We start from the raw sequence: 22468 nt of genomic DNA, 5'->3' as shown, positions 1-22468 counted from the left end.
TCAGTCCCCCGCGGCACATACCCAGCTGTCCAGCGGAATGCTGCCGTGACGAAGGACACTAGTAGAAAGGTCCCTCGACCTGTAGTAATCACTGCCAAGATAAATGGGCACCCAGCGCGAGCCCTTCTTGATTCAGGCTCACTGGGGGACTTTATGTCTTCTACAGTGGCTGATCAGTTGAAAGTAAAAAAGGATAAACTTGCCTTACCTCTCGGCCTGCAGCTAGCGGTGCAGGGATCACGCTCCAAAATAAATTCTGGAGCAAGCGTTAAGTTTGAATATCAAAAGATAACGGAAGTCAGGTACTTTGATATAATAAACCTATCGAACTACGACTTGATCCTGGGCACGCCCTGGCTGTACCAGCACCAAGTGTCAGTGGGATTTAATCCCGCTCGGGTTCTTGTTGGAAGCGACACGGCGTTGCCTCTTGATGGGATTTCGGTAACGTCCATCGCGTCGCGTGCGGTTGCGCTCGAAAATCTGGACATAGACAAGGCGCGGAAATTCCTACTGGAATATGCGGACCCTCTGTGCAAAGATGCGAGTGAGACCGAGCTGCCACCATTGAGAATAATCAATCACACCATACCTGTGATTGACGAGAATAAGTTATATCCGTGGCGTCCTTCGCGATGCCCTGAAGCTCTTAGATCTCAATGGGTTGAGAAAAAGAACGCGTACCTGAAGACGGGCCGTTGGGAAATAACGAACGCCTCTAACACGATTCCTATGCTGTTAGTAGTTAAGCCCAGGAAACCTGGAGACCCCCCGTTGCTCAGAACGGTATACGATTTGCGTGCTCGAAATGAAAATACGCACAAAATGACGTCTCCACTCCCAGATCCCGAAGGGATTTTGCGGAGGGCGGCTAGACATCGTTTTCGGTCCATGATGGACGGCAAGGACGCATACGAACAAATCCGTATCGCGCCCGAGCACGTTCACCGGACTGCGACGACTACTCCTGATGGAAACATGATCAGCCATGTTATCCAACAGGGGGATTGTAACGCCCCTGCGACTTACCAGGCGTTAATGAACCAGCTGTTCTCGCCTTATATAGGCCAGTTCATGGACGTATATCTGGATGATATAATAATTTATTCAGACTCTGTTGAAGATCACATCAAACATGTTAAAATTGTGGTGGATATTCTTACCAGAGAGAAGTTATACCTGAGCAAAAAGAAGTTATACTTCCTATGCCCAGAAATGAAGATCCTCGGACGCATCGTTAGTGACAACGGCATTCGCATGGACCCCTACAAGGTGGATTCCGTTCTGAATTGGAAGACACCAACGAATCGCGATCTTCTTCGCGGATTCCTGGGTTCCGTAGGATATCTAGCAGAGGACATCCCAAACGTTAGAATACCGATGGGCATTCTTCATGGACTTACCGGGGATACAGTGCCTTTTCGTTGGGGGTTCACAGAACAGCGAGCCTTCGAAGATGTAAAGGCGCTTGTCCAAGCGGCTAGGGACCATAATCGTGTCCCCCTCGAATACGCGCCTAGCGCGCCTCAGATCTGGATGGTAACAGATGGTTGCGCTACAGGCGTTGCCGGTCTTGTCAGCCAAGGAAAAAACTGGAAAGATGCGAAGGTTGCCGCATTTTACTCAGCTAAGCTCAACTCTGCACAGCAGAATTACCCGGTCCACGAGATCGAAATGCTTGCGGGTGTTGAGACAATGCTAAGACACCGTGATATTCTGCAAGGTGTAAAATTTAAGTGGATTACAGACCATAAAGGTCTGGAATACTTACTGAATCAACGGAATCTCTCCGGCAGGCAAGCGCGGTGGATCGAGACGATAAGCGAATTCGATTTCAAAGTCGTCTATGTTGCTGGGTCTGAGAATGTCGTAGCAGACGCGCTATCCAGGATGTATTCAGCAGATAGCCCTGGAACAGTGCGAGCTGCTAGTGAATACACGTACTTTGATGTCGTCGATGACGACCACCTTGACCTCGTGGAAACAACGTTGCCGGTGTTAGCTGGTATTGAAGCACGTGTTGCTATTCAGAGACGCCCAAAGGAACCAGCGCCTGGCGCAGAGACAGGTCGTCCTGAAACCTCGAAAGAATTCGCAGCACGAATGAAGGATCATTTCGTTGTTCGAGGCCCTCGACAACAAAAGGAGGGCGGGAATGGGAACGCAAAAGCAAACGTTGATAAAACGGCGCCCAAAGCCACGTCCACAAGTGAGAAACTCACGATCCGAGTGCCGCCGCGAGCTAAAAATAGCGTGGTGCCCAGATCTGATGATGTCGAAGGCGCGGAGATACGCCCCGAGCCATCAGAATTTCCGTCGTTAGTAAACGTTGTATCGGAAAGTCAAAATGGAATTGACCTTCTGCGAAAACTCCAAGGAAGATATGCTGAGGACCCAATGTTCAAGGCTATATTGGAGAAACCAAATAACTATAGGAATTTTGCAGTGGAAGACAACCTTATCTTTCTGAAATCAGAAAAGTCAAAGGTGCTGTGTATTCCCAAGGTTCTGATCGATGGGCGCAGCGCCCGTGAAATCGTTATCTCTGAAGCACACTCGCTTCTCGCGCACTTAGGCGCTAGCAAAACCTTGGATTACCTGCGGGATCACGTTTGGTGGAAAGACTTAGTCTCTGACACCAAAGCGTTTTGTGAAACCTGCTCAACTTGTAAACGCAGCAAACCAAGTAATCAGAAACCCTACGGGCTGCTGAATCCACTTCCAGTGCCAAGTCAACCTTGGGAATCCATTGGAATAGACTTTGTTGGACCCTTACCGGAATCTAAGAACCGTGATGGGTTCTTTGATTGCATCACTTCCATTCGAGATTGTCACTACAACACCTCGCAAGGATCCTAAAGGTGAATCAAGCTGAAATTTGTTGTGCTCTCATGAATTGTACATACAGTTGCGTTCTCTGCATTCATGACCTTGGGTGCTGAAACATCGCAGGGTTCATGAAACGCGTATCGTAACCGGAATCGCACAAGAATTCAACACGCTTTGGTTCTTCAAAATGCTCAATATTTCTACGAATTATATGCATGCCTGGATGCATCCCCACTCTGCACCCACGTCACTGTCTACAAAGCCGCAGGCTAATGATAAACCCATAGCCCTCCTTCTCAAAAAACTCCCGGAGCCAAACATACCGTTGCTGATCGACATCTTCACGAAAATCATGGAGGCCCATGGAGTTTGAGAGTATGAGCTGAGAGTGTAGCCAGGGGCCTTCCTTATTGAGGCTAAGAAGAGCTACGTTACCTATACTTGGAACGTAGTCCGGCGACGCGACACGCATGATGTTCTTAAGAAAACTAGAGAAACAAGATCAGAATAGAATACTAGAGATCAAGGTAGGCGACATACAACTCGGACCATTCATCAAGTTTCCGTTTCCGTTGGCGATTAACCCCTTGACAGTGGGATGATGCCACAACTCCCGGATATCCTAAACGGAGAGCTCCAACATTCGCCCAACGTCCTGAACCAAAGGGTCCTGCGGTTCAATCTCACGAGTCTTCTTTTCGCTTTCGGCCGAACGGCGTTTTTGTTTGATCCTTCCTAGAGCATTCTCGATCGTGCGGGCCTGCCAACCACTATGCACAAAGACGCCGCCCTTACCAGAACCAGACACCGAGATTCCACCACTGAGCCTGTCCGCGAGCTGCGCGTCCGCAGCTACCAATGGGAACAACCTGCGTCGAAGGTTGGCTATCTGAAGGGCGCCGCCCTCTTTCATCGAATGGGAGTGTGAGCCGCCGGCCTCCGACGGCATCAGGGAACTTGGTGATCCTTGGATGATGCTGCCCGTCAAGAGAGAAGTAGATGGTGACGGCTGATCTGCGATACCGTTCCCGCGAGCCTTCTTTGGTATGATAGACTGTGAATCGTCCGTCGATGTAGGTTGCGCCTCGGCGTCTTCGTCGAGAGTGTCGTCCCAAGCTTCAAGCGTAGCTAGGATGTGTTTTAATGAATGAACGACGTTGAAGTAGATGACCGCTGTCCAAGATGCGCGTTCTTGGACCATCGAAGTGGGTTTATACATGAGCTGGAACTGTTTCTGAAGCGTCGATTTCCCGCTCTCGGCTTGACCAAGGAGAAGAAGCTAGCAGCGCAGGATGAGTATATGCAGCGCATAATTGTAAAGCGCACTGACCTTGACGTCGCCCTTCTTCTTCTTCTTCAATCGCTCCCGCTCCTCCCGCAGGTCGTCGTCGATTTGCTCAGAAACCCGTTTCGCCTCGGCTTCTGCGTACAGACGGGACGTACGCTCTGCCTCCGTCTCCATGGGTGAAAGTTTGAGGGCGGCGGAGATGGGATGATCCTGGCTGTAGAGCGACGGCGTGCGCATTAGTCGAGTGGGCGGAAGCGATGGTGGTGGAAAGAAAAGAAGACGGCCTGTTGAGAAATTTAAATGCATTGCATTGAGTTTCACTGGGGATGGCACACATTACTAGCTATTGTTTGTCTGGTGGGAGGAAGTCTCGGGACTAGGGGATGTCCCCTTTTTCCCTGTTCATAAGTTACAACTCAGTTTTCGCGACGAGACGAGACGAGGAATGGAGAGGGGCTTACCATGCCCACACGGGGAACTTGTGCACCAAAATGTCACCCCCGCGACGAATTTATCTGTTGCTCTTGGGTAAATGCCAACTCAGACGTAGATGATCGTGGACGTACCGAGTGTATACGGCTGTGTTCTTCGTATTTGCTCTCTTTGAGAACCTAGGTGGGTGATTTGATTGGTGACAGTGAGATGATGGCGGATCATGGGGCTCACTCAGACTGGGCTTAGGTACTCGCGTACGGCGAATAGGTTAGACTGGATTGGTTATGCCTGGATAAGTTGGTAGGAGATGAATGACGCGATTGTGGACTTACTAGGAGGGTACATGGAGGTTGGGTTGACGGAGTGCTGTTTTTGTAGAGAACCTCCTCAAACAACTGCATGGTGCCGAAGCAGAGGCGGTTGAAACCTCACTGCAGAGTAGTCGCGTTCGACAATCAGCATGCGCACGGTGCTCGTGACTTGTTCCTCCTCGTCCAACATGGCCTTGAGTTGCAACTACAAACATACTTAGAACTTTGACACAAAGGTACGTCTCTCGAATTTTGAGCTTCTTTCTTACAACATAAAATGGCCATCCTCAGATGCGCGTGATGATCAAGTCCCACTCAAGGCTTACTCACAGGCACTCTAGAAACACATACGAGTGCTCGTACGCGACCAGTACGTCAGTGTAAACGAGAACTCGTTGAAGCACTATCCGACACCCCTCACATAAACCCACCATAATCGCATGGCTTCGACCCTCCTTTGCCCTCCCTCGCCCCTTCAGATCTTTAATCCCGCCATCCGAGTTTACATGGCCCACTTCACCTGCATCCCCGCGTGCAGAGCCTTCGCAAAGAACCTCCTCAGTCCTTCCTCAAAGTAGTCCTCCAAAGTTTCCCCTATGCCTCAATCCCACATTCCACCTCGAAAGCCTCGTCTTCCGCCTCAACTGCCTCTCCCCCCCACTTCAAATCTTCATCCCTACCCTCATGCAAACTTCCCTCGATGTGTCGGACAACACTGACTCTTCCACGTCACTTCCACGTTCTCCCTCTATTGTTAGAATTGACGTGTTTGATGCTGGGTGGGCGCAGGCCACGGCTGAGGGTGATCAGTTTCCAATGGAGAAATGCTGGGGTCTGTGGGACTGAATGCGTGAAAGGAGGGTGGGATTCAAAAAGGGACTTCGGACACAAGCTTCACTCCACGCAATACGCACATAACGAATCATTGGCTGGTTGTGCTTCTTAAGCCCAATCTCAGACCGCGGACGCGAACGATCATGTGGAGCATTTTGCAAGTGTATTGTGCCTGGTCTGGGCGTTGTTCCCTCTCGGGATTCTTGGACGTCGACTTCATCTTCGAGGGTGCCATTCACTGCTGCTACCATTTGTCGAGTTCGTCTTCGACCCCCCCCCCACCCCGTCGAGTTCAACTTTGGATTTCAAAAAGTGGAAACCAGCATAGCAGACTACCCCTACAAATCAGCCACCACCGTCTCCATCTACCTCTCTAGTTCTCCACCATCTCTGAACACGATCTGTACCACCACTACGTCCCAGGTCGTCGGCAAGCGACGATTGTACTTTCAGTGTGCTTGAAGTCCTTCGTCCCAGTTGTGCTTGAGTGGATGGTGAACCTGCGTGATGCTTTCATTCTCAACTTCAGCTCAGCAGAACTTCGGTTCTGGCTTGTATGAGGTGTCAGCGCGCTTGCAGAAAATCAAGGGGTTTGTACCAACGATTTCGGCGGAAACGTTGACTTTTAAGATTGATATTCAATAGGTTTGAGTACGGCATTCAGGCGTCATCGGTCGTAGGTGGTTCAAAGCGACTGTTCTTTCGCTTCAGTCGACTGGCGTGAAGAACAATGCATGAGCTCAAGTTTGCCACCATCCATGAAGTCGGAGATCAATCTGTTTTTCACCGTACGTGCTTTACTCGCATCCGTGTTTTTTCTGTCTCATCAAAAGGTCGTCATTTAGATAATGTTTTGTACCGAACTGGGCATGCGTCAAAGAAGCATTGATATGGCTACAGCCGCGTGGTGTGGAATGCTCGGGGTCAGGACTCTAGTAAGTCTTCATCAATCATTGGTAGAAATTCACAGCCCTAAACTGCTCACTGTAACTCTAAGCCGTCATGCTGCTGTATCGTCGAGTCTGGCGCCTGACCAAGTCAGTTGTACATGAAATTTTGCACCAATAAGCGGATGCTGGAAGTTCGCTGCCTCCCTCTAAACACCTGCCTTTGCTGGAGTAGCGGTAAACGACTTTCCAGATTTGCCACTGTCTAAAGCACCTCATGAAGGCACTTACTAAGGTAGCTCATTCCTTCCCCGCCCCCAAGTGTGCAGAGATTTCGATCTTGCGCCCTTCACCGTGAGTCGTTTCTTGTGCTTCGCGCCTTTGCTGAAGCTGACTGTTCTTACCATTAAGGACATGGCGGTCACCACCATCTGACTTCTTGACCACTGAACGCAACATACCCTTCCCTCACAAAACTTTGCCCTCGGTTCGAACGACAGGTGTGAAAGTGGTGGGCGCCTGTAAGGTTTTCTGGTTTTTACCGAAGCTGCTTGATCTAACTATGAATCCAAAAGTGAAAAGACTCTTCGGTGCCTAGGACGATATAAAATTTCTCTAGAGTGACAATGTTTCTGGGTGCCAGGTTCAAAATGAACACCCTTTCCTGTATCCCAAGACACAACAGAAATAGTAGGATGCTGCCCAGTGTAGAACCGATAGTATACGCGAATGACAGGTTTTCCCGTGGCTGCAACTTGTTACGTGTTAGGCATTGCCAACCTGACACTCATACAAACTAGCATCTTCACTCAGTACGCATTGCTTGTCAGTTCTTTTCGAGCTTTTTACCTCGTACGAAGCTGATTATTCTTGATATAAAGAGCCACCTCAGCTCTCACGCACTCCCTGATAATCAGTCGTGACAAATCTTCACCCCAGAAGGAATGTACAACTCGTTACTCGATGTCCATGATCGGCTCAGATTGCGGGTTCCGTATGTAAGGGCCTATGCAAAAATGATGTGTCCAATCAGAAGGCGAACTCGTGTATCTCATCACCGTCATAGATCCTACTTTTACGAGCAGGACATCGACGTTTCAAGTCGAGGTGGGTGTGTTATATCTGTTCTCACTTGTCTGTGACCTTACCAGAACAACAGACTCAAGATTACAACGACGGTCACGACACCCAATTGTTCGGACAGTTCAACGTGCTGAGATGGTAAGCCCTCATCGACGGGAGCTCTTCATATCTGATTTATCAATCAGTTGCCAGGAACGCGCTCCTCACTGTTCAAGATCGACCCAATTTCAAGACGGACTGACAGACCCAATTTTAACCAAGGGTTTCTCACCGCCAGCTTCAGAACCAGCGCCCAGAACTACGCAAGAACTACGTAGACGTGCGGTGCTGCTTAGCACGGAACGGAAGAAGCTGGTCTGTGCGGTTATGCGGGTCGAGTGTGATGTACGAACTATGTATACTCATCTTGGGTTTTCTATTAGGGCAACGGGAAACGACACAATGGAACGTCGATTTTAATGCAATCACCCCACCAGCTACAAAATCTTCTGGTTGGTATAACATCTGGACCCCTACAAAACAGTCAGAATCGCAATTGGTACGTCGTCTATGCCTGTGTCGCATTTCCATAAACCCTTCCTGCACAGATCGGCCCTACAATCGCTGTGTGATCACGTACAGCGTTTTCCGCTCAAATTCAGATTGCAAGGTCGCAATCATTCTCGTTTGCGGGTGCGCAGCATAAGAGCTCAATTACCGTAAATTCGAATGTCATCTCACTTGCCACTTTCAAGATCCGCCGTAGAGAAAGTCCGCTTCCAGAGGGACGCCACGACGTGCTTCAAACCTGGGTAGCTCCCTGGGTCCTTGCTGGCCCTGTGTCGTACTTCGACAGCCTGAAAAGGAATAGCATGAGCGACGGCAAGTATCATGGCCACGGAGCTTACCACACCCGCCCCAACGTGCTCCTTGCCCGCCGTAGATCAACCAATATATTGTTCATTGAAAACCTACACCAAGATAGAGACCCGAGTTGCGAATTTCAATGAGATGTTGTTCCTCGAGAAGTCGCTGTCATTTGCGCATTCCGCCATAGCTGAATCTGCGACCTTTGAGGAAGGTGCATGGAGGAAAGAGACACGATCACACAAATCTACCAAAACGATCACCGGACGAGCACCCAGGGAACACCCACAAAACCAGCAACAATCTCCCACAAACCATTTCGAGCCTTGCAGTGTCCTTTACAGCCGCGAACAAGACGAGGAGAACAGGAAAATCTACAACACTGGAGCCTGAGGACATCCATGACGAGGTCAACAACTGGAGAGACTCACAAAGAGCCAGTGTCCAGCCATCCCACGGCGACCCCCACAATCTTCACGTTACGAGTCCGTCCTTCACGTCCAGGTTCTTGAGATATAGTTTGTTTACTTGGGTGTTCCCCACTTTTCACCACCTTTCTGGATCAGTAAACAAGAATTCACGAACGTCCCTCAATGGGATACATCATCGGATTCACCTCTGAGCCTTTTCCTGGGGCTTTTCTCGCAATAGTTGCACAGAGCGGTCGATGAACTTATCGAATACCTCATCATCTACAGTCGATACTCGTCTTTTGACTACGATGTTCTATTCACTCGGTCGTCACACGAATCAGCGGACTGCTAGGGACCCTAAGGGCTCTTCAACCATGTCATCTGCCGCGTTCAGAAGGGAAACATTTTTGGTCGAGAGCTACATGCCCGCATTAAAAGGAAGCTGTGTTACTACTGCCTTTCGCGTATATCCTCCATTTAACCATCACACCAGCTCTATACACAATTCATTCTACTGGCTTCTCTTCGTTCAAGTTAGTGGCGCACTTGAATTCTTTCTTCGACACATCAGCTTCGCGGTTCATTTTTGTTCAGATTAGGGCATGTGTATACAGACATTGAGACAACAAAGTTACACAGGGAATCAAACGATTAAGTCACGTTTTGCCTACGCCCCAATCCTCGTCTTCATTGTTCTCGAAGGCCTTAGCCGCACTTTGTAGCTCCTCCATAATCTCGGGTTTCATCTGATACTCCTTGATCAATTGGATGATCTTCGCCAGAGCTGCATCCTGGTCAAAGCGGCCTGCCAGCTTCACATGTTCCTTAATCTCCTTGTGAACTTTGCTCCTTTCGTCTGAAATGCTGTAGGCCTTGAAGACGAGCTTGATCAAGCGGCGGGAAAGGCGCAGACGGGCGTTCACCACCAAGCCAAAAATTATTTGCATAATAATCGTGAAGTCGACGATGTACGCCATCAAACGTTGTAGCATGAGTGCCCTGAGGTTTTTCCGCTTAGCATTTTGACATGGCATAGTGAGGAAGACATACGATTGCTTGTACACATCGAAAATCCATTTTGCCAGCAAGAGAGACGCAACAATAGGAATCACAATGGGAGCAGCAGGTGCAGTCAAACCCCCAATTAACATAGTCAAGGCACCAAGCAGCGAATAAGCATGGGGACTGACAACTTGTAAAAAATGAGGTGGCACAGTCGACAAAATTGACTTACAATATCGTGTTGGGATCTGACGGCTCGTCATATTGATTCCCAACAAGTTCGAACATTAGCTTTTTCAGTTCCTTGCTTTCCAAATACTAACAGCACAGTTTCCATAAGTGTGAGAAGATGGAATGATGTTAAAGTATTTACCCCGCAACCATCTTGAATGTTCCACACTTCAACGATATCAGTATGTAGAACCCGTAGGCATTCTTCTATAGTTTTTCCTGGAAAATTCACGCTAGCTGCGAGACCCATCCAATAACCTGACAAAAAGAGGGGTAGCTTAGCTTAACTTTCACCAAGGGGCACGCCGAAAGATTCATACGCTTCTTCCCAACCCTTGAAATAGGTGTCAGCATGACATCAAGAGAAGACGAACATTTGAATGCTCACGCAATCACCGCATCGATCTTTACAGCTGGATTCACGCGTTGGGCGATGGCAGAGACTAGCGCAACATCTTCAGCAACGTCAACTGCCAGGGTGTTTTTAACACAGTCAGCAGTGAGACGGACAAGCTCATTCAACATCTTTCTGGTATCCTTGTATTCTTTATTGGCTGTGTTGGCAAATATAAGCACAGGCCCAAGATGTCTCTTGTAGCTTACTTGAGACGGCAATGTGCGGAATGTCTATACCGACGACCTTTTCGAAGGGACCAACACACAACTCTTGGAACTGTGCTGCTGTCTCCTCAGCAAGACGTGCATTTCGGGTTTCCCGATCCAAATGTTTGTTGCGTTTGTGGAACTCTAGATTGTTACCATATTCAACCTGCTCTTCCAACTTATCATATTTGGTAAAAACGGTGATCACAGGAACTAAAGTGAACAGTGAGCCATCGTCGATCAGAAAACACCAAGAACATACCTGGGCCAAGGTCTCCGTTGGACTTCATACGGAATAACTCCTCCACCCCAGCCTCGAACAAACGATCACCTTTAGACAAGGACACTGGGAAACAAAGCCTGCACAATACCTTCATCATCTTGTTCACTCAAGTGATTGAGGAGTGGTAAACATACCAGACAGCATGTACCTGATCCCTCACATTGGGCATGTCCTTCCGAACTTTCAAAAAATCAACGACTTTCTTGAAGTTGTCACCCTCCCCATGCTCGAAGCCCTGACTGTCGTGTAGAACAAATCTTCCGTTTTCGCTGGCTATAATCGGAGTATTGATATTTGACACGCCAGCTTCTGAATGAGCCACCGCCTGGGGAAGGACAAGCTTTAGGAGCGGATCTTGAGAAGACGGGGAGTGACCTCACAGCATCCTTGACACCGAAGCATTCGTTGATAAGGGAAGATTTCCCTACACCACTCTGTAAAAACGAACTGTGAGCTAATACCTGAGAATAGAGGTATAAGAGGGCCACTTTGCCGATGACCAGGACTCGGAACCTAGCGATAAGGTAAGTCAGAGTAATCGGAGATTAAGCAGACTAACCGTTCGACCAACTTGAATAACTCATCCGTTGTGGGTCGTAGGTCGCCACTCGTCGGAGGTTCTGCCTTGGTTAAAGCATTCTAAGATCGATAGCACCCGCATTAGGCGGACGCTTTTGCGTTTGAGGAAGAAGTGCACACACCCCTGCGTATCGGCTAAACTTCAGGACGACATCGAACTTGTCAAATGATTTTGACCATTCTAGAGTAAAAAGTCCTGCATCAGCAAGACAGGAGCGATTGCAGAAGGGAGGCACTTGCCTTGTTTTCCGGAGAAGTGGGGGCCGACCTTGCTTAGCAGTTCATCGAGAGGTATCTTGCTCTTCGACGCAGCACGAAACAATCCGCGGAATCGGACTTGCAGATAGAGGGGCTCTGAAACGGAAAGTTGACTGCTTTGATTGGGTTTGTCGTCCAATGGCACACATGATCATCGGCTCACCAGGGGGATGACAACTCAAAGTTGTGGGTCTTTGCATTCAGGAGACAAGGTGATTGCCGCTCGAACGATCCAATCGAAAGTTGGACCGATTTGAGGATGTGATGGGATTCAACGCGGATTTCTAGTCAATGGGTGTCAGATATTTGACCTGGGGGCAAAAACCTGGGAGGTTACCTGTAATCTCAATGCTAGGGCTTCCCGTTGAGCTACCCCTCGCGGTAGACATGGTGGTTTTGGTGAAAGGGAGGTGCTTAGCGCTCGGAACATGCTTTGTCTGATACGGCGTTCGGTGTGACTGTCAGAGGATGTGACGTCACCTGCGAGCGCTTGCGCAGTAGTAGCTGGTTGATTGAGTCCGTTGAAATGAAAAGCGAGGAAGACGCGACATTGAACCCGTACAGGCCTCTGCCTTACATTCACAGCACAGAACAGAAGGTTAGTAGTGTCATCAGTTGTTCATGACCGTCCTCAAAAAGGGGGTTGAGGTGGGGATCGCCTCGAGAAGCGTCCGCGGAAAATAACAAAGGGTGATTTGGGTTTCCGAAGTGAGTACAGGGTGTGCCCTATGACTTTCGCCATGCTGTCGGAGGCCAGTGCTTAGGAAGGGCAAGTTCTACAAAAGGCCAACTTCCCCCACAATTGTGCCAGCGCACGCCAAGGTCTTTTGGTTACGAACGTACTGTTGGCCCGTTGCGGCTAGTTGATAATCTAGGTACAACTTACGTTAGAGGTGAGAGAAAATGGGAATATCAGAAAGCGTACTTACGGAGAGGAGCGAGTCACAGTTGAAAGAAGTAGTGTCAAACTCTGACAGTCGAGTGGAACCATGTGTGCTCCTCCTCCCGTCTCCACAACCTACGGCGTGCATTGACTTTGTGAGGGATGAGATATGACTCGTGATCGCATGTTAGAAACTTGTGCGGTGCCACCCCTAGATATGAAATCGAAGCCCCCGGTTGCGAACGTGCTTCTGGCTTGGAAGAAGAAGGTGAAATTGCGAATAGAATGTAACAAACGCTATGTAGGCATAACGAATAGTCAGTAGGTAGAATTTTGACGTGTCGCCCAGGCTCACCTGGCGGACAATAATCCCAAGTTGTCATGAAGATGCGCATCAACGTGGTTCATGCCCGCAAATGTCATTGCAATGCTAGAAGGCGATGTTCAAGGTGCCAGCACTCGTTCTGGCCAAAATGAGCAGAAGCTTTCTTTAACATATTGACCAAAAGTTTAACCCAATACGGGTGTACCACCAACCCAAGAAAAAAGAGCGTGCGTGTTGGATCGTGTTGGGTGGAAATCCAGATAGGAGCCAAGACCTAGTATGATAGGTAAGCACATACACAACAAAGCCAGTAACGAGGCTTACTTTTAAAGCAAACCGGTTGAACGTATTGTGAGGTTGCTCCGTTCCCGTTCCTCCGAGGCATCGAAATCTAACCACTAGGCGTGTTTCTGGAACGTGACACGACAAACTTCCACGGCGCAGTACGAAAAATGTGCTTCGCGACAAGATCAGCCGCGTTGGCATTGGCATTTCTCGAAAGGCAAGCATCGATTGTAGATGACGAGGCTCATGGAAAGTTCGTCGACCTTTTCCTGAGGAATTCTGCAAGACGTGGGTCCGAGCGCGGACGTTCCGCGAAACGGGTGATTCTCTATGCCAACGCCACACAATGGAGCTTCGCACCCGCTGTAGTAAAGGGTTGAAAGTCATGACAGTCGTGAGAGGCGGCCGGCACTCTTCCACAAAATAGCAGTAACCTTAGTTCGCCAAAGTGATTCAACAAGTCTTCACACTAAACCCTGGATAAGTATTTTCGCCAGTAGAATGAGCATGGCGCAACTCACAATCTCGGTAAGAGCCATCCCCAAGGTTTCGTAAATCCACTAGCCTCCCCTTGATGCCCTTCGGCTCCTCTTGAACGAGGTAGTGAAATCCCAGCTTGCGTTCTTTGGCTGGACTACTACTGGCATCCAGCTAATACTTGCGAATCTTCGTCATAAAGATCAATCTAATGACTTGGTTGAAGAAAACCCCAAGAAGACCCACCTCATAAAGCCTCATGAGAATAGGTAGTCGATTTGAGTGTAGCTCAAGACTTGCGTAGTCAAGCTGGTCACGGCGTCGCTGGCGTTTCTAACCGGGCCAAAACCGAGCTTTGTCAAACATCGTAACCTCTCCCATTGAACCTTGAAATTAACGTTAATCGCCACTTATTGAGAGAATATCGTTGAAAAGCGTACTGGGATGGAATGAATAAAACGGAATTCGCCTCTCAGTGGGACTACCAGGCGAAACATTGCCGACTCTTATGGGTAAAGAAACTTGGAGAACGACACAAGCACGCCGGATCCAAGATACCGCTCGCTCTTTTCCTCTCAACGCCTTGATCGGCGAGCATGCGCAATACCGTCTTGCTGAAATCCCACGTTCACGGCGAAGAAGGCAACATTCGGACCTATGGTGGTAGTTGGGTGGTAGTTTCGAACAGGTGAACGTTATACTAGACAACTCAATCAACAAACATAAGGCAAACATTACGACTCCTTCCTCCTTATCATCCACCACTCGTCTAACGTTCCACCACAAGCAGAAAACTTCGAGACAAAGGTCCAGCTTTTCGTTCTTCCGTCGTACAACTCTATCCCCTTGACTCAATGTCCAATATACACCCACGTCATTGGCTCCCCAACTAAGCTTTTCAATCTGCCCACGACGATCGTGAAAGCGCGCAAGTTTGTTGCCAGATCTGAACATCAAACAAACGGTGAGGCAGAGGGTGCTGGTGAGTACTTGAGTATCAACTCCAGGTTAACTTTCCCTGAAGTTTTGTTACAGTTCAAGTGAATGTCCCTTCGAGTCGCCATTCGAGCTCCAGCGTTGGCATGAGTTCACCACTTGGCACAGACAGACAAGTTTCTTTGGCAGCAGAATTTCCACAACGTCGTTTTCCTAGGACTCAAACTACGGTAACTGAAAACATAGGAGGTTATAAAAGTGGCTGTGACATGGGCAGTACGAGACTGAATCCTACTTAGTACGATTATCAACTACAATTCTATCATGATGTGCCATCCCATTTTGCCAATGAAGTCCCCGTCTCAGCCAAGAGTCGCCACAGCCATCTTGTCGCTATTCTCCTCCATCTTCCCCTCACACCCCCTACGCATTTGTCCGTAAATCGCGATGTCCGTGTACGTTTCCACGTTTACTCGTTGCTTGAAACCATCAGGGGATAGCGCTACATCAAACATGTAAGAATTTGCATACGCATCGAATGACACAACTCACGTTGCCCGGACTGAAGTATCTTCGCCCTTTTCTTCATTGCCGTCACGGTAGCGAGTCGTTCTATCATCCAACAGCAAGCTAGCCCCAAAGAAATATCAGAACTACGCCGCACAACCCCGAGAACTGGATGTATGCTTACCTTTTTCCCCATTTCCTTTTAGTGGGGTTGCTACCACTTGGGCGGCAAGGCCTCAACGAGACTTTGTTAGTGTACAAGTAACGACTTTGCCCTGGCTCGTTTCAAGCATTCAGTGTATCCACAGCCAAAGAGCGTTTACACCGCTGAAGAGCGACGGTGAGCAGCAAATGACGCTTTGCTTCATGACTCAATTTCCACACGTTCGAAGCACCTGTCTCTGGGACGCCGCACTAGGAATAGCCCTGTGATCCAAACTCGAACGGACGTCAAGTTGGACAGAGCTGGCGACTGATATTCCTGGGTTTTAAGGAGTCGGAGTGGTTCTGTTTGTTAAAACGCTGAAAGCCGTATTCAATTTGGTCGTCTTTTGCCTGCGTTCTACAATAGGATACAGCAATTACGTGAGTTACGACAGAGATAGTCACAAACGAGAATAACTACCATTCACAATGACCTTGCAATTTGAATTTGAGCGGAAAAGGTTGTCCGTAATTACACATGACCTTCCTGTCGAGTGGCAGGGATTGTAGGGCCGATCTGTGCAGGAAGGATTTAGGGAAATGCAACATAGGCGTAGTAGACAACGTACCACCGCGATTCCAACTCTTCAATCCAATTCAAGTCCTGAATGCGAAGGTTTTGTGGTTCCAGTTTGACGACGTCATGGCTGGTGCAGTTCTTCCAACTAGTCTCGAACAAGGGTTTATAGCTGGTGGGGTGGTTGCATTGAAATCGACCTTCCATTCTGTCGTTCCCCGTTGCCCTGATAGAAAACCCAAGATGAGTATACATATTTCGTACATCACACTCGACCCACCTAACCGCACAGACCAGCTCCTTCCGTTCCGCGCCAAGCAGCACCGCACGTCTACGTAGTTCTGGCCACTCAATTTGAAGCTGGCAGTGAGAAACCCTTGGTTAAAATCAGGTCAGTCGATCAGTCTTGAACAGTGAGTAGCGCTTTTCTGGCAGCCTGAAAGGTAACTGATAGAAAAATCAGATACGAAGAGCTCCCGTCGATGAGGGCTTACCATCTCAGCACGTTGGACTGCCCGGACCATTGAGTGTCGTGACCGTCGTCGTAATCTTGAGTCTGTTGTTCTGGTAAGCACACAGAGTGAGAGCGGATATAACAGACCCACTTTGACTTGAAACATCGATGACCTGCATGTATTCTATGACAGCAATGACATGCACGAGTTTGCCCCCCTTATTGGACAGGTCATTTTGGTGAAACACTTCAAAAGGGCGTAGGCTTTTACATACGACGAACCCGCAATCTGAGCCGATCATGGGCATCGAGTTGTACGTCCCTTCTAGCGTGAAGATTTATCGCGACTTACTACCAGGGAGTGTGTGCGAGTTGAAGTGGGGGGGGGATTCTCTTTCTATCTAGAATGATCAGCTTCGTACGAGGTAAAAAGCTCGAGAAGAACTTACAAGCAGTGGGTACAGTCTGTATGAGCGCCAGGCTGGCAGTGCCTAACACGTAACAAGTTGCGGCCACGGCTTATGGGAAGAGAAAGCCTGCTTCCTTCGCTTATATTATCGGTTCCACACTAGGCAGCAACCTGCTATTCCTAGAGCGTGTTGGGATACAGGGAAGAGTGCTCGGTTTTGAACCTGGCACACAGAAACTTTATCACTCTGTAGAAATTTTATATCGTCCCAGGCACCGATGACACCGAAGAGGGCTTTGCTAGCAACCTCGATGTCGGCGAGACGCGCAATTTCACTTTTCGATTCATAATTTAGATCAAGAAGTTTCCACAGGACACCACTTTCGCACTTACCAGTTGAACTGAGGGCCGACTGAAGTGAGGGAAGGATATGTCCCGCCCAGTGGTCAAGAAGTCAGATGGTTCTGAACGCCACGATATCCTTAACGGCAAGAACAATCAGCTTCAGAAAAGGCACGAAGCACAAGAAACAACTCACCGTGAAGGGTGCAAGGTCGAAATCTTCACACTTGGAGCCACCCCACTCTGCACCCACGTCGCTGTCGACAGTGCCGCAGGCTCAGAAAAGTCCTTTATCTCTTGAACCCATACTCCTCCTTCTCTCGGGCCAGAAATACCGTTGCTGATCGACATCTTCACGAAAGTCATGGAGCCCCATGGAGTTTGAGAGTAGGAGCTGGGAGCCTAGCCAGGGGTCTTCCTTATTGAGGCTGAGGAGATGCGGGAGAGGCCTTTGCCGACGATGATGGTTTCCGTTTTCGAAATCTAAAGTTGAACTCGACAAGAGGGGGGCTTGAAGACCAACTCGACAAGGCCAAGGTCATTATTGCAGGGGCCGAAGGTAATGAATGGCATCCTGTATTGCATGGAGTAGAGGTTGTGTCCCAAGTCCAACCTTTCTACACGTCATTCAGGCCTATGGAAACCCTGGCCTTCTCCTCACCGGAAACCTGAAATCAAGCAGCCCACCCAGCATCGAACATGTACATGTCGATTCTAGTAGTGGAAAAACTTCGCAGGGCGATCACGCGGAAATGACGAGGCAGAGTTAATGTTGTCCGAGGTGTACAGGGTTGTTTGGATGAGGGTCTGGATGAGGGGTTGATAGAATTTGTAGTGGGAAAAGAGGCAGTTGAGGTGGAAGACGCGGGATTCGAAGTGGAATGGGGGATTGAGGCGGAAGGAAAACTTGGGAGGAAAACTTTGTTGAGGAAGGGCCAGTCATAATATGGGAATCAAATCGAAACGTCCTCGTCGAGATTTCAGTGAGGTTTCAATCTCCTCTGCTTCGACACCATGCAGCTGATCGAGGAGGTTGTCTGCACGCAGAGATGCTGGTTAGGTCGGCCATCTAAGCTCGGATGGCGGGTTAGGATCTGAAGGGGCGACGGAGTGCGAAGGAGGGTAGAAGCCATGCGATTATGGGGGGTTTATGTGGGGGGTGTCGCATAGTGCTTCAACGAGTTCTGGTTTACGCCGACGTACTTGTATTCGAACACTTGTGCGTGTTTCCAGAGTAATGGCCTGTGAATAGGCCTTTGGGAGGACTTGATCATCACGCGCTTCTGAGGGTAGCAATATTACATTGTAAGAATTTGAAAGAAGCTCAACATTCGAGAGACGTGAGAAGCGAGTCGGTGACGTCACTCGAGTGGCTGACCCAGCATAACCAAACAATACACTGCCCACTGCATTCTTCACCACTTCCACCATCTCAGGCGTCCCAGCGACAAATGTCTCTTTCCAATGTTGAATCCCAGGCCACAGAGGATATAGAAAGACAACAGAGCCGAGCACGCAGAGTTCGAAACCTCACCAACCGCTTTCGCGTTCTCATAATTGGCCGCGCCAACGCGGGGAAGACAACCATCCTCCAGCGAGTTTGCAATACAACGGAACAGCCAAAAATTTTCAGTCCGGAGGGTCATGAGGTATTCCATGTGCTAGACATCATCTATCATTATTGATGTGAAAAAGATTGACTTGTCCAAGCTCGATTCAACTGCACAGGTAATGTGGATCTACACTCCCTATTCCATTTTACTGAAAGTGTGGCAGAGAGGGGAGCATGATATTGAGAATGAAATGATATTTGAGAGCAATAAGGCATTTGTCTTTCATGACTCACGTGGCTTTGAAGCAGGCAGAACATCTGAGTTGGATAAAGTCAAGGAGTTTCTGCAAAAACGTTCAACCAACAAAGAGCTCAAGGATCATCTGCATGTGATTTGGTGAGTGATGGAGTTGTGACATTAAAGTGCATCTGAGTACATCTTGTGTAGGTACTGCATCCCAATCAATGATGAAGCCAGACCATTTACAAGAGCAGAGTTAAATTTCTTTGATGAGTATGGAACTGGTAGAGGTATGTAAATTGTTGATAATCTACTGAAATTTCACCTTTCCATTTTGTGCACAGTTCCAGTTATTGTTCTGTTTACAAAAGCAGATATGCTTGATGCCCAAACCATCAAACACCTGGTTGACACTGGAATGGATGTTGAAGATGCTGCAAATAAAGCTCCAGAAGAGTCAGTTGCCATGTTTGAAAAGAGGTTTGGTCAGCAACTCTACAAGAAAAAGTATCATCCCAAGGATTATGTGTATTTTCGAGGTACAACAAACTCATTAACTCATAGACAATGGATTAATTGCATTTAACAGACATGCAAAATCCTACAAGTGACTGTACTGAACTGCTGAGGAAGACAGCAGCCACGTTTTCAGATGATACACTCTTACAGCTGTTTCTTACAGTGCAGCAAAATAATGTGGCTCTGTCAATTGAATATGCAATTATAAGGTAGTTGCTTCATTTTGAATTATATGCTGGTAAATTGCTGATTATCTAGAATAACAGAGTTGTCTTTCCAGATTGGAAGTTATTCAAAGAAAAGAGAGAGTGGAGGAAGATGGTTGAGAAGATACTGAATTATTTTCCACATATGGTATGTGGACCTTACTTGACTGTACAGTGGTAGAACAAAATAAAATATATGAACAGGTGGTAAGCCAACATCCAGTGGGCCTCAAGTAGATGCTAATGGGATCATGCTTTTGTTATAACAGTGGGTGAGTCAGGATCTAACTGGCCTTTCCTGCTTGTTGCTGACAAGACCATGCCTTGGGTTATAAACAGTGGGTGAGTCAGGATCTGACTGGCCCTTCCTGCTTGTTGCTGACAAGACCATGCTCTGGGTTTTGAACAGGATGTAAGTCAGGATCTGGCTGGCCCTTCCTGCTTGTTGCTGACAAGAGCATGCCTTGGGTTTTGAACAGGATGTAAGTCAGGATCTGACTGGCCCTTCCTGCTTGTTGCTGACAAGAGCATGCTCTGGGTTTTGAACAGGCTGTAAGTCAGGATCTGGCTGGCCCTTCCTACTTGTTGCTGACTGCAGCATGCTCTTGGTTTTGAACAGGCTGTAAGTCAGGATCTGGCTGGCCCTTCCTGCATGTTGCTGACAAGAGCATGCTCTGGGTTTTGAACAGGATGTAAGTCAGGATCTGGCTGGCCCTTCCTGCTTGTTGCTGACAAGAGCATGCTCTGGGTTTTGAACAGGATGTAAGTCAGGATCTGGCTGGCCCTTCCTGCTTGTTGCTGACAAGAGCATGCTCTGGGTTTTGAACAGTTTGTAAGTCAGGATCTGGCTGGCCCTTCCTGCTTGTTGCTGACAAGAGCATGCCCTTGGTTTTGAACAGTTTGTAAGTCAGGATCTGGCTGGCCCTTCCTGCTTGTTGCTGACAAGAGCATGCTCTGGGTTTTGAACAGGCTGTAAGTCAGGATCTGGCTGGCCCTTCCTGCTTGTTGCTGACAAGAGCATGCTCTGGGTTTTGAACAGGATGTAAGTCAGGGTCTGGCTGGCCCTTCCTGCTTGTTGCTGACAAGAGCATGCTCTTGGTTTTGAACAGCTTGTAAGTCAGGATCTGGCTGGCCCTTCCTGCTTGTTGCTGACAAAAGCATGCTCTTGGTTTTGAACAGCTTGTAAGTCAGGATCTGGCTGGCCCTTCCTGCTTGTTGCTGACAAGAGCATGCTCTGGGTTTTGAACAGGCTGTAAGTCAGGATCTGGCTGCCCCTTCCTGCTTGTTGCTGACAAGAGCATGCTCTGGGTTTTGAACAGGATGTAAGTCAGGATCTGGCTGGCCCTTCCTGCTTGTTGCTGACAAGAGCATGCTTTTGGGTTTTGAACAGGATGTAAGTCAGGATCTGGCTGGCCCTTTCTGCTTGTTGCTGACAAGAGCATGCTTTGGGTTTTGAACAGGATGTAAGTCAGGATCTGGCTGGCCCTTCCTGCATGTTGCTGACAAGAGCATGCTCTGGGTTTTGAACAGGATGTAAGTCAGGATCTGGCTGGCCCTTCCTGCTTGTTGCTGACAAGAGCATGCTCTGGGTTTTGAACAGCAAGTAACAAGAGCATGTCTGGGTTTTGAACAGCGAGTAAGTCAGGATCTGGCTGGCCCTTCCTGCTTGTTGCTGACAAGAGCATGGTCTGGGTTTTGAACAGCGAGTAAGTCAGGATCTGGCTGGCCCTTCCTGCTTGTTGCTGACAAGAGCATGGTCTGGGTTTTAAACAGCGAGTAAGTCAGGATCTGGCTGGCCCTTCTTGCTTGTTGCTGACAAGAGCATGGTCTGGGTTTTGAATGGTATGTAAGTCAGGATCTGGCTGGCCCTTCCTGCTTGTTGCTGACCAGAGCATGCTATGGGTTTTGAACAGGATGTAAGTCATCATCTGACTGTTCTTCTCTACTTGTTGTTGATAAGAGGGTGGCCTGTGTTTTAAATAGAAGGTAGGTCTCAGCTTTCTTCTCTTTTCATTTTGCTAAGAAATGATGAGATTGTGAGTTCAGTTCTACAATTTTAGAAAAACACTTATGAAACTCCACTTGTTCAAATAGACAGTCAGTATTTTATTGTTTCTTCCAATATTTTTATAAAAACCAGTAGTATTGACTGAACCAATTACTATTTTTAGGCAAAGGATGTCCTCGATCATACAGACTGGTCCTTGGTAAACCTTCACTAGCTTCACTGTGTAAATGCTATTCATTATTCTGACCACCACATAATTCTATCCAGATTCACAATACCAAATCCTTCAAGGACATTGCCTTTCTATGTATTGGTGTGTCTACTCTCATTTATGACCACTCTATCATAACTATTATTTTACTGCTCAGTGACTGCTATCATTGCAGAGCACTCTTTCTTTCTGTGGAAACAGAATCCTTCAAAGTCCACTGCCCCCTTCAAATCAGCCATTCAAAAGTTCAACTTGTCTGCTGACATGGCAAAAATCAATACTGCCATTGAGGAGGCCTCTCATATGAAAACCAAGGAACAAAAGAAACAGGCTCTTGTAAAGATTGCTATGGACAATCGTCTTCGTGAGTATCAATATTCCAAGTCTTCCAAGGTCTTCTCATTTATTTGATTTTAGCTTTATAAAAGTTTCAGCCCACCTTCCCAGAATTTCATAAATGCAGCACATGTCTCTAGTTACCACCCATTATGATGCACCTTTTGCCTTGTT

The 22468-nt window shown here is 48.1% G+C and overlaps 6 protein-coding genes across 6 annotated transcripts; 2 read left to right on the top strand and 4 right to left on the bottom strand.

Moving 5' to 3' along the window:
• Positions 1-2923: 2923 nt before the first annotated feature.
• LACBIDRAFT_332856 (uncharacterized protein) lies at positions 2924-5297 on the bottom strand (the record flags this gene model as incomplete). The annotated part of the gene is made up of 10 exons (XM_001887408.1): positions 2924-3029; positions 3153-3317; positions 3370-3484; positions 3517-4108; positions 4160-4331; positions 4579-4595; positions 4684-4728; positions 4885-4947; positions 4985-5068; positions 5295-5297. The coding sequence occupies 10 exons, from the start codon at positions 5295-5297 to the stop codon at positions 2924-2926; spliced, it is 1362 nt and encodes a 453-aa protein (XP_001887443.1).
• Positions 5298-7547: 2250 nt separating this feature from the next.
• LACBIDRAFT_332855 (uncharacterized protein) lies at positions 7548-8906 on the top strand (the record flags this gene model as incomplete). The annotated part of the gene is made up of 8 exons (XM_001887453.1): positions 7548-7578; positions 7618-7695; positions 7736-7805; positions 7853-8025; positions 8090-8158; positions 8191-8205; positions 8289-8585; positions 8704-8906. 8 exons carry the CDS (start codon positions 7548-7550, stop codon positions 8904-8906), a joined length of 936 nt encoding a protein of 311 aa, XP_001887488.1.
• Positions 8907-9582: 676 nt separating this feature from the next.
• On the bottom strand, positions 9583-13188 carry LACBIDRAFT_332854 (uncharacterized protein; the record flags this gene model as incomplete). The annotated part of the gene is made up of 17 exons (XM_001887407.1): positions 9583-10111; positions 10161-10246; positions 10302-10417; positions 10448-10493; positions 10556-10713; positions 10763-10975; positions 11025-11122; positions 11180-11370; positions 11426-11558; positions 11605-11669; positions 11747-11805; positions 12112-12166; positions 12220-12386; positions 12726-12741; positions 12812-12900; positions 13010-13062; positions 13121-13188. The coding sequence occupies 17 exons, from the start codon at positions 13186-13188 to the stop codon at positions 9583-9585; spliced, it is 2142 nt and encodes a 713-aa protein (XP_001887442.1).
• On the bottom strand, positions 13185-13762 carry LACBIDRAFT_310303 (uncharacterized protein; the record flags this gene model as incomplete). Its single annotated transcript, XM_001887406.1, has 2 exons — positions 13185-13364; positions 13415-13762. 2 exons carry the CDS (start codon positions 13760-13762, stop codon positions 13185-13187), a joined length of 528 nt encoding a protein of 175 aa, XP_001887441.1.
• A 1515-nt stretch (positions 13763-15277) lies between these two features.
• LACBIDRAFT_332853 (uncharacterized protein) lies at positions 15278-17587 on the bottom strand (the record flags this gene model as incomplete). Its single annotated transcript, XM_001887405.1, has 11 exons — positions 15278-15290; positions 15341-15400; positions 15480-15515; positions 16069-16188; positions 16297-16392; positions 16511-16580; positions 16622-16688; positions 16746-16792; positions 16920-16935; positions 17112-17214; positions 17418-17587. 11 exons carry the CDS (start codon positions 17585-17587, stop codon positions 15278-15280), a joined length of 798 nt encoding a protein of 265 aa, XP_001887440.1.
• A 1085-nt stretch (positions 17588-18672) lies between these two features.
• Positions 18673-22383, top strand: LACBIDRAFT_332852 (GTP-binding protein; the record flags this gene model as incomplete). The annotated part of the gene is made up of 38 exons (XM_001887452.1): positions 18673-18870; positions 18950-19170; positions 19222-19304; positions 19359-19553; positions 19604-19742; positions 19800-19887; positions 19944-19946; positions 20009-20011; positions 20079-20081; positions 20149-20151; positions 20219-20221; positions 20289-20291; positions 20359-20361; positions 20429-20431; positions 20499-20501; positions 20569-20571; positions 20639-20641; positions 20709-20711; positions 20779-20781; positions 20849-20851; positions 20919-20921; positions 20989-20991; positions 21059-21061; positions 21130-21132; positions 21200-21202; positions 21270-21272; positions 21340-21375; positions 21443-21445; positions 21513-21515; positions 21560-21585; positions 21653-21655; positions 21723-21725; positions 21763-21775; positions 21834-21836; positions 21911-21946; positions 22015-22060; positions 22116-22322; positions 22376-22383. The coding sequence occupies 38 exons, from the start codon at positions 18673-18675 to the stop codon at positions 22381-22383; spliced, it is 1371 nt and encodes a 456-aa protein (XP_001887487.1).
• Positions 22384-22468: the final 85 nt, after the last annotated feature.

The sequence above is a fragment of the Laccaria bicolor genome, genomic scaffold, assembly GCF_000143565.1.
Source record: "Laccaria bicolor S238N-H82 LACBIscaffold_45 genomic scaffold, whole genome shotgun sequence".
In the NCBI taxonomy this organism is placed as follows: domain Eukaryota; kingdom Fungi; phylum Basidiomycota; class Agaricomycetes; order Agaricales; family Hydnangiaceae; genus Laccaria; species Laccaria bicolor.
Note: the sequence above shows the minus strand (reverse complement) of the source record. Positions and strands in the feature narration are given on the sequence as shown.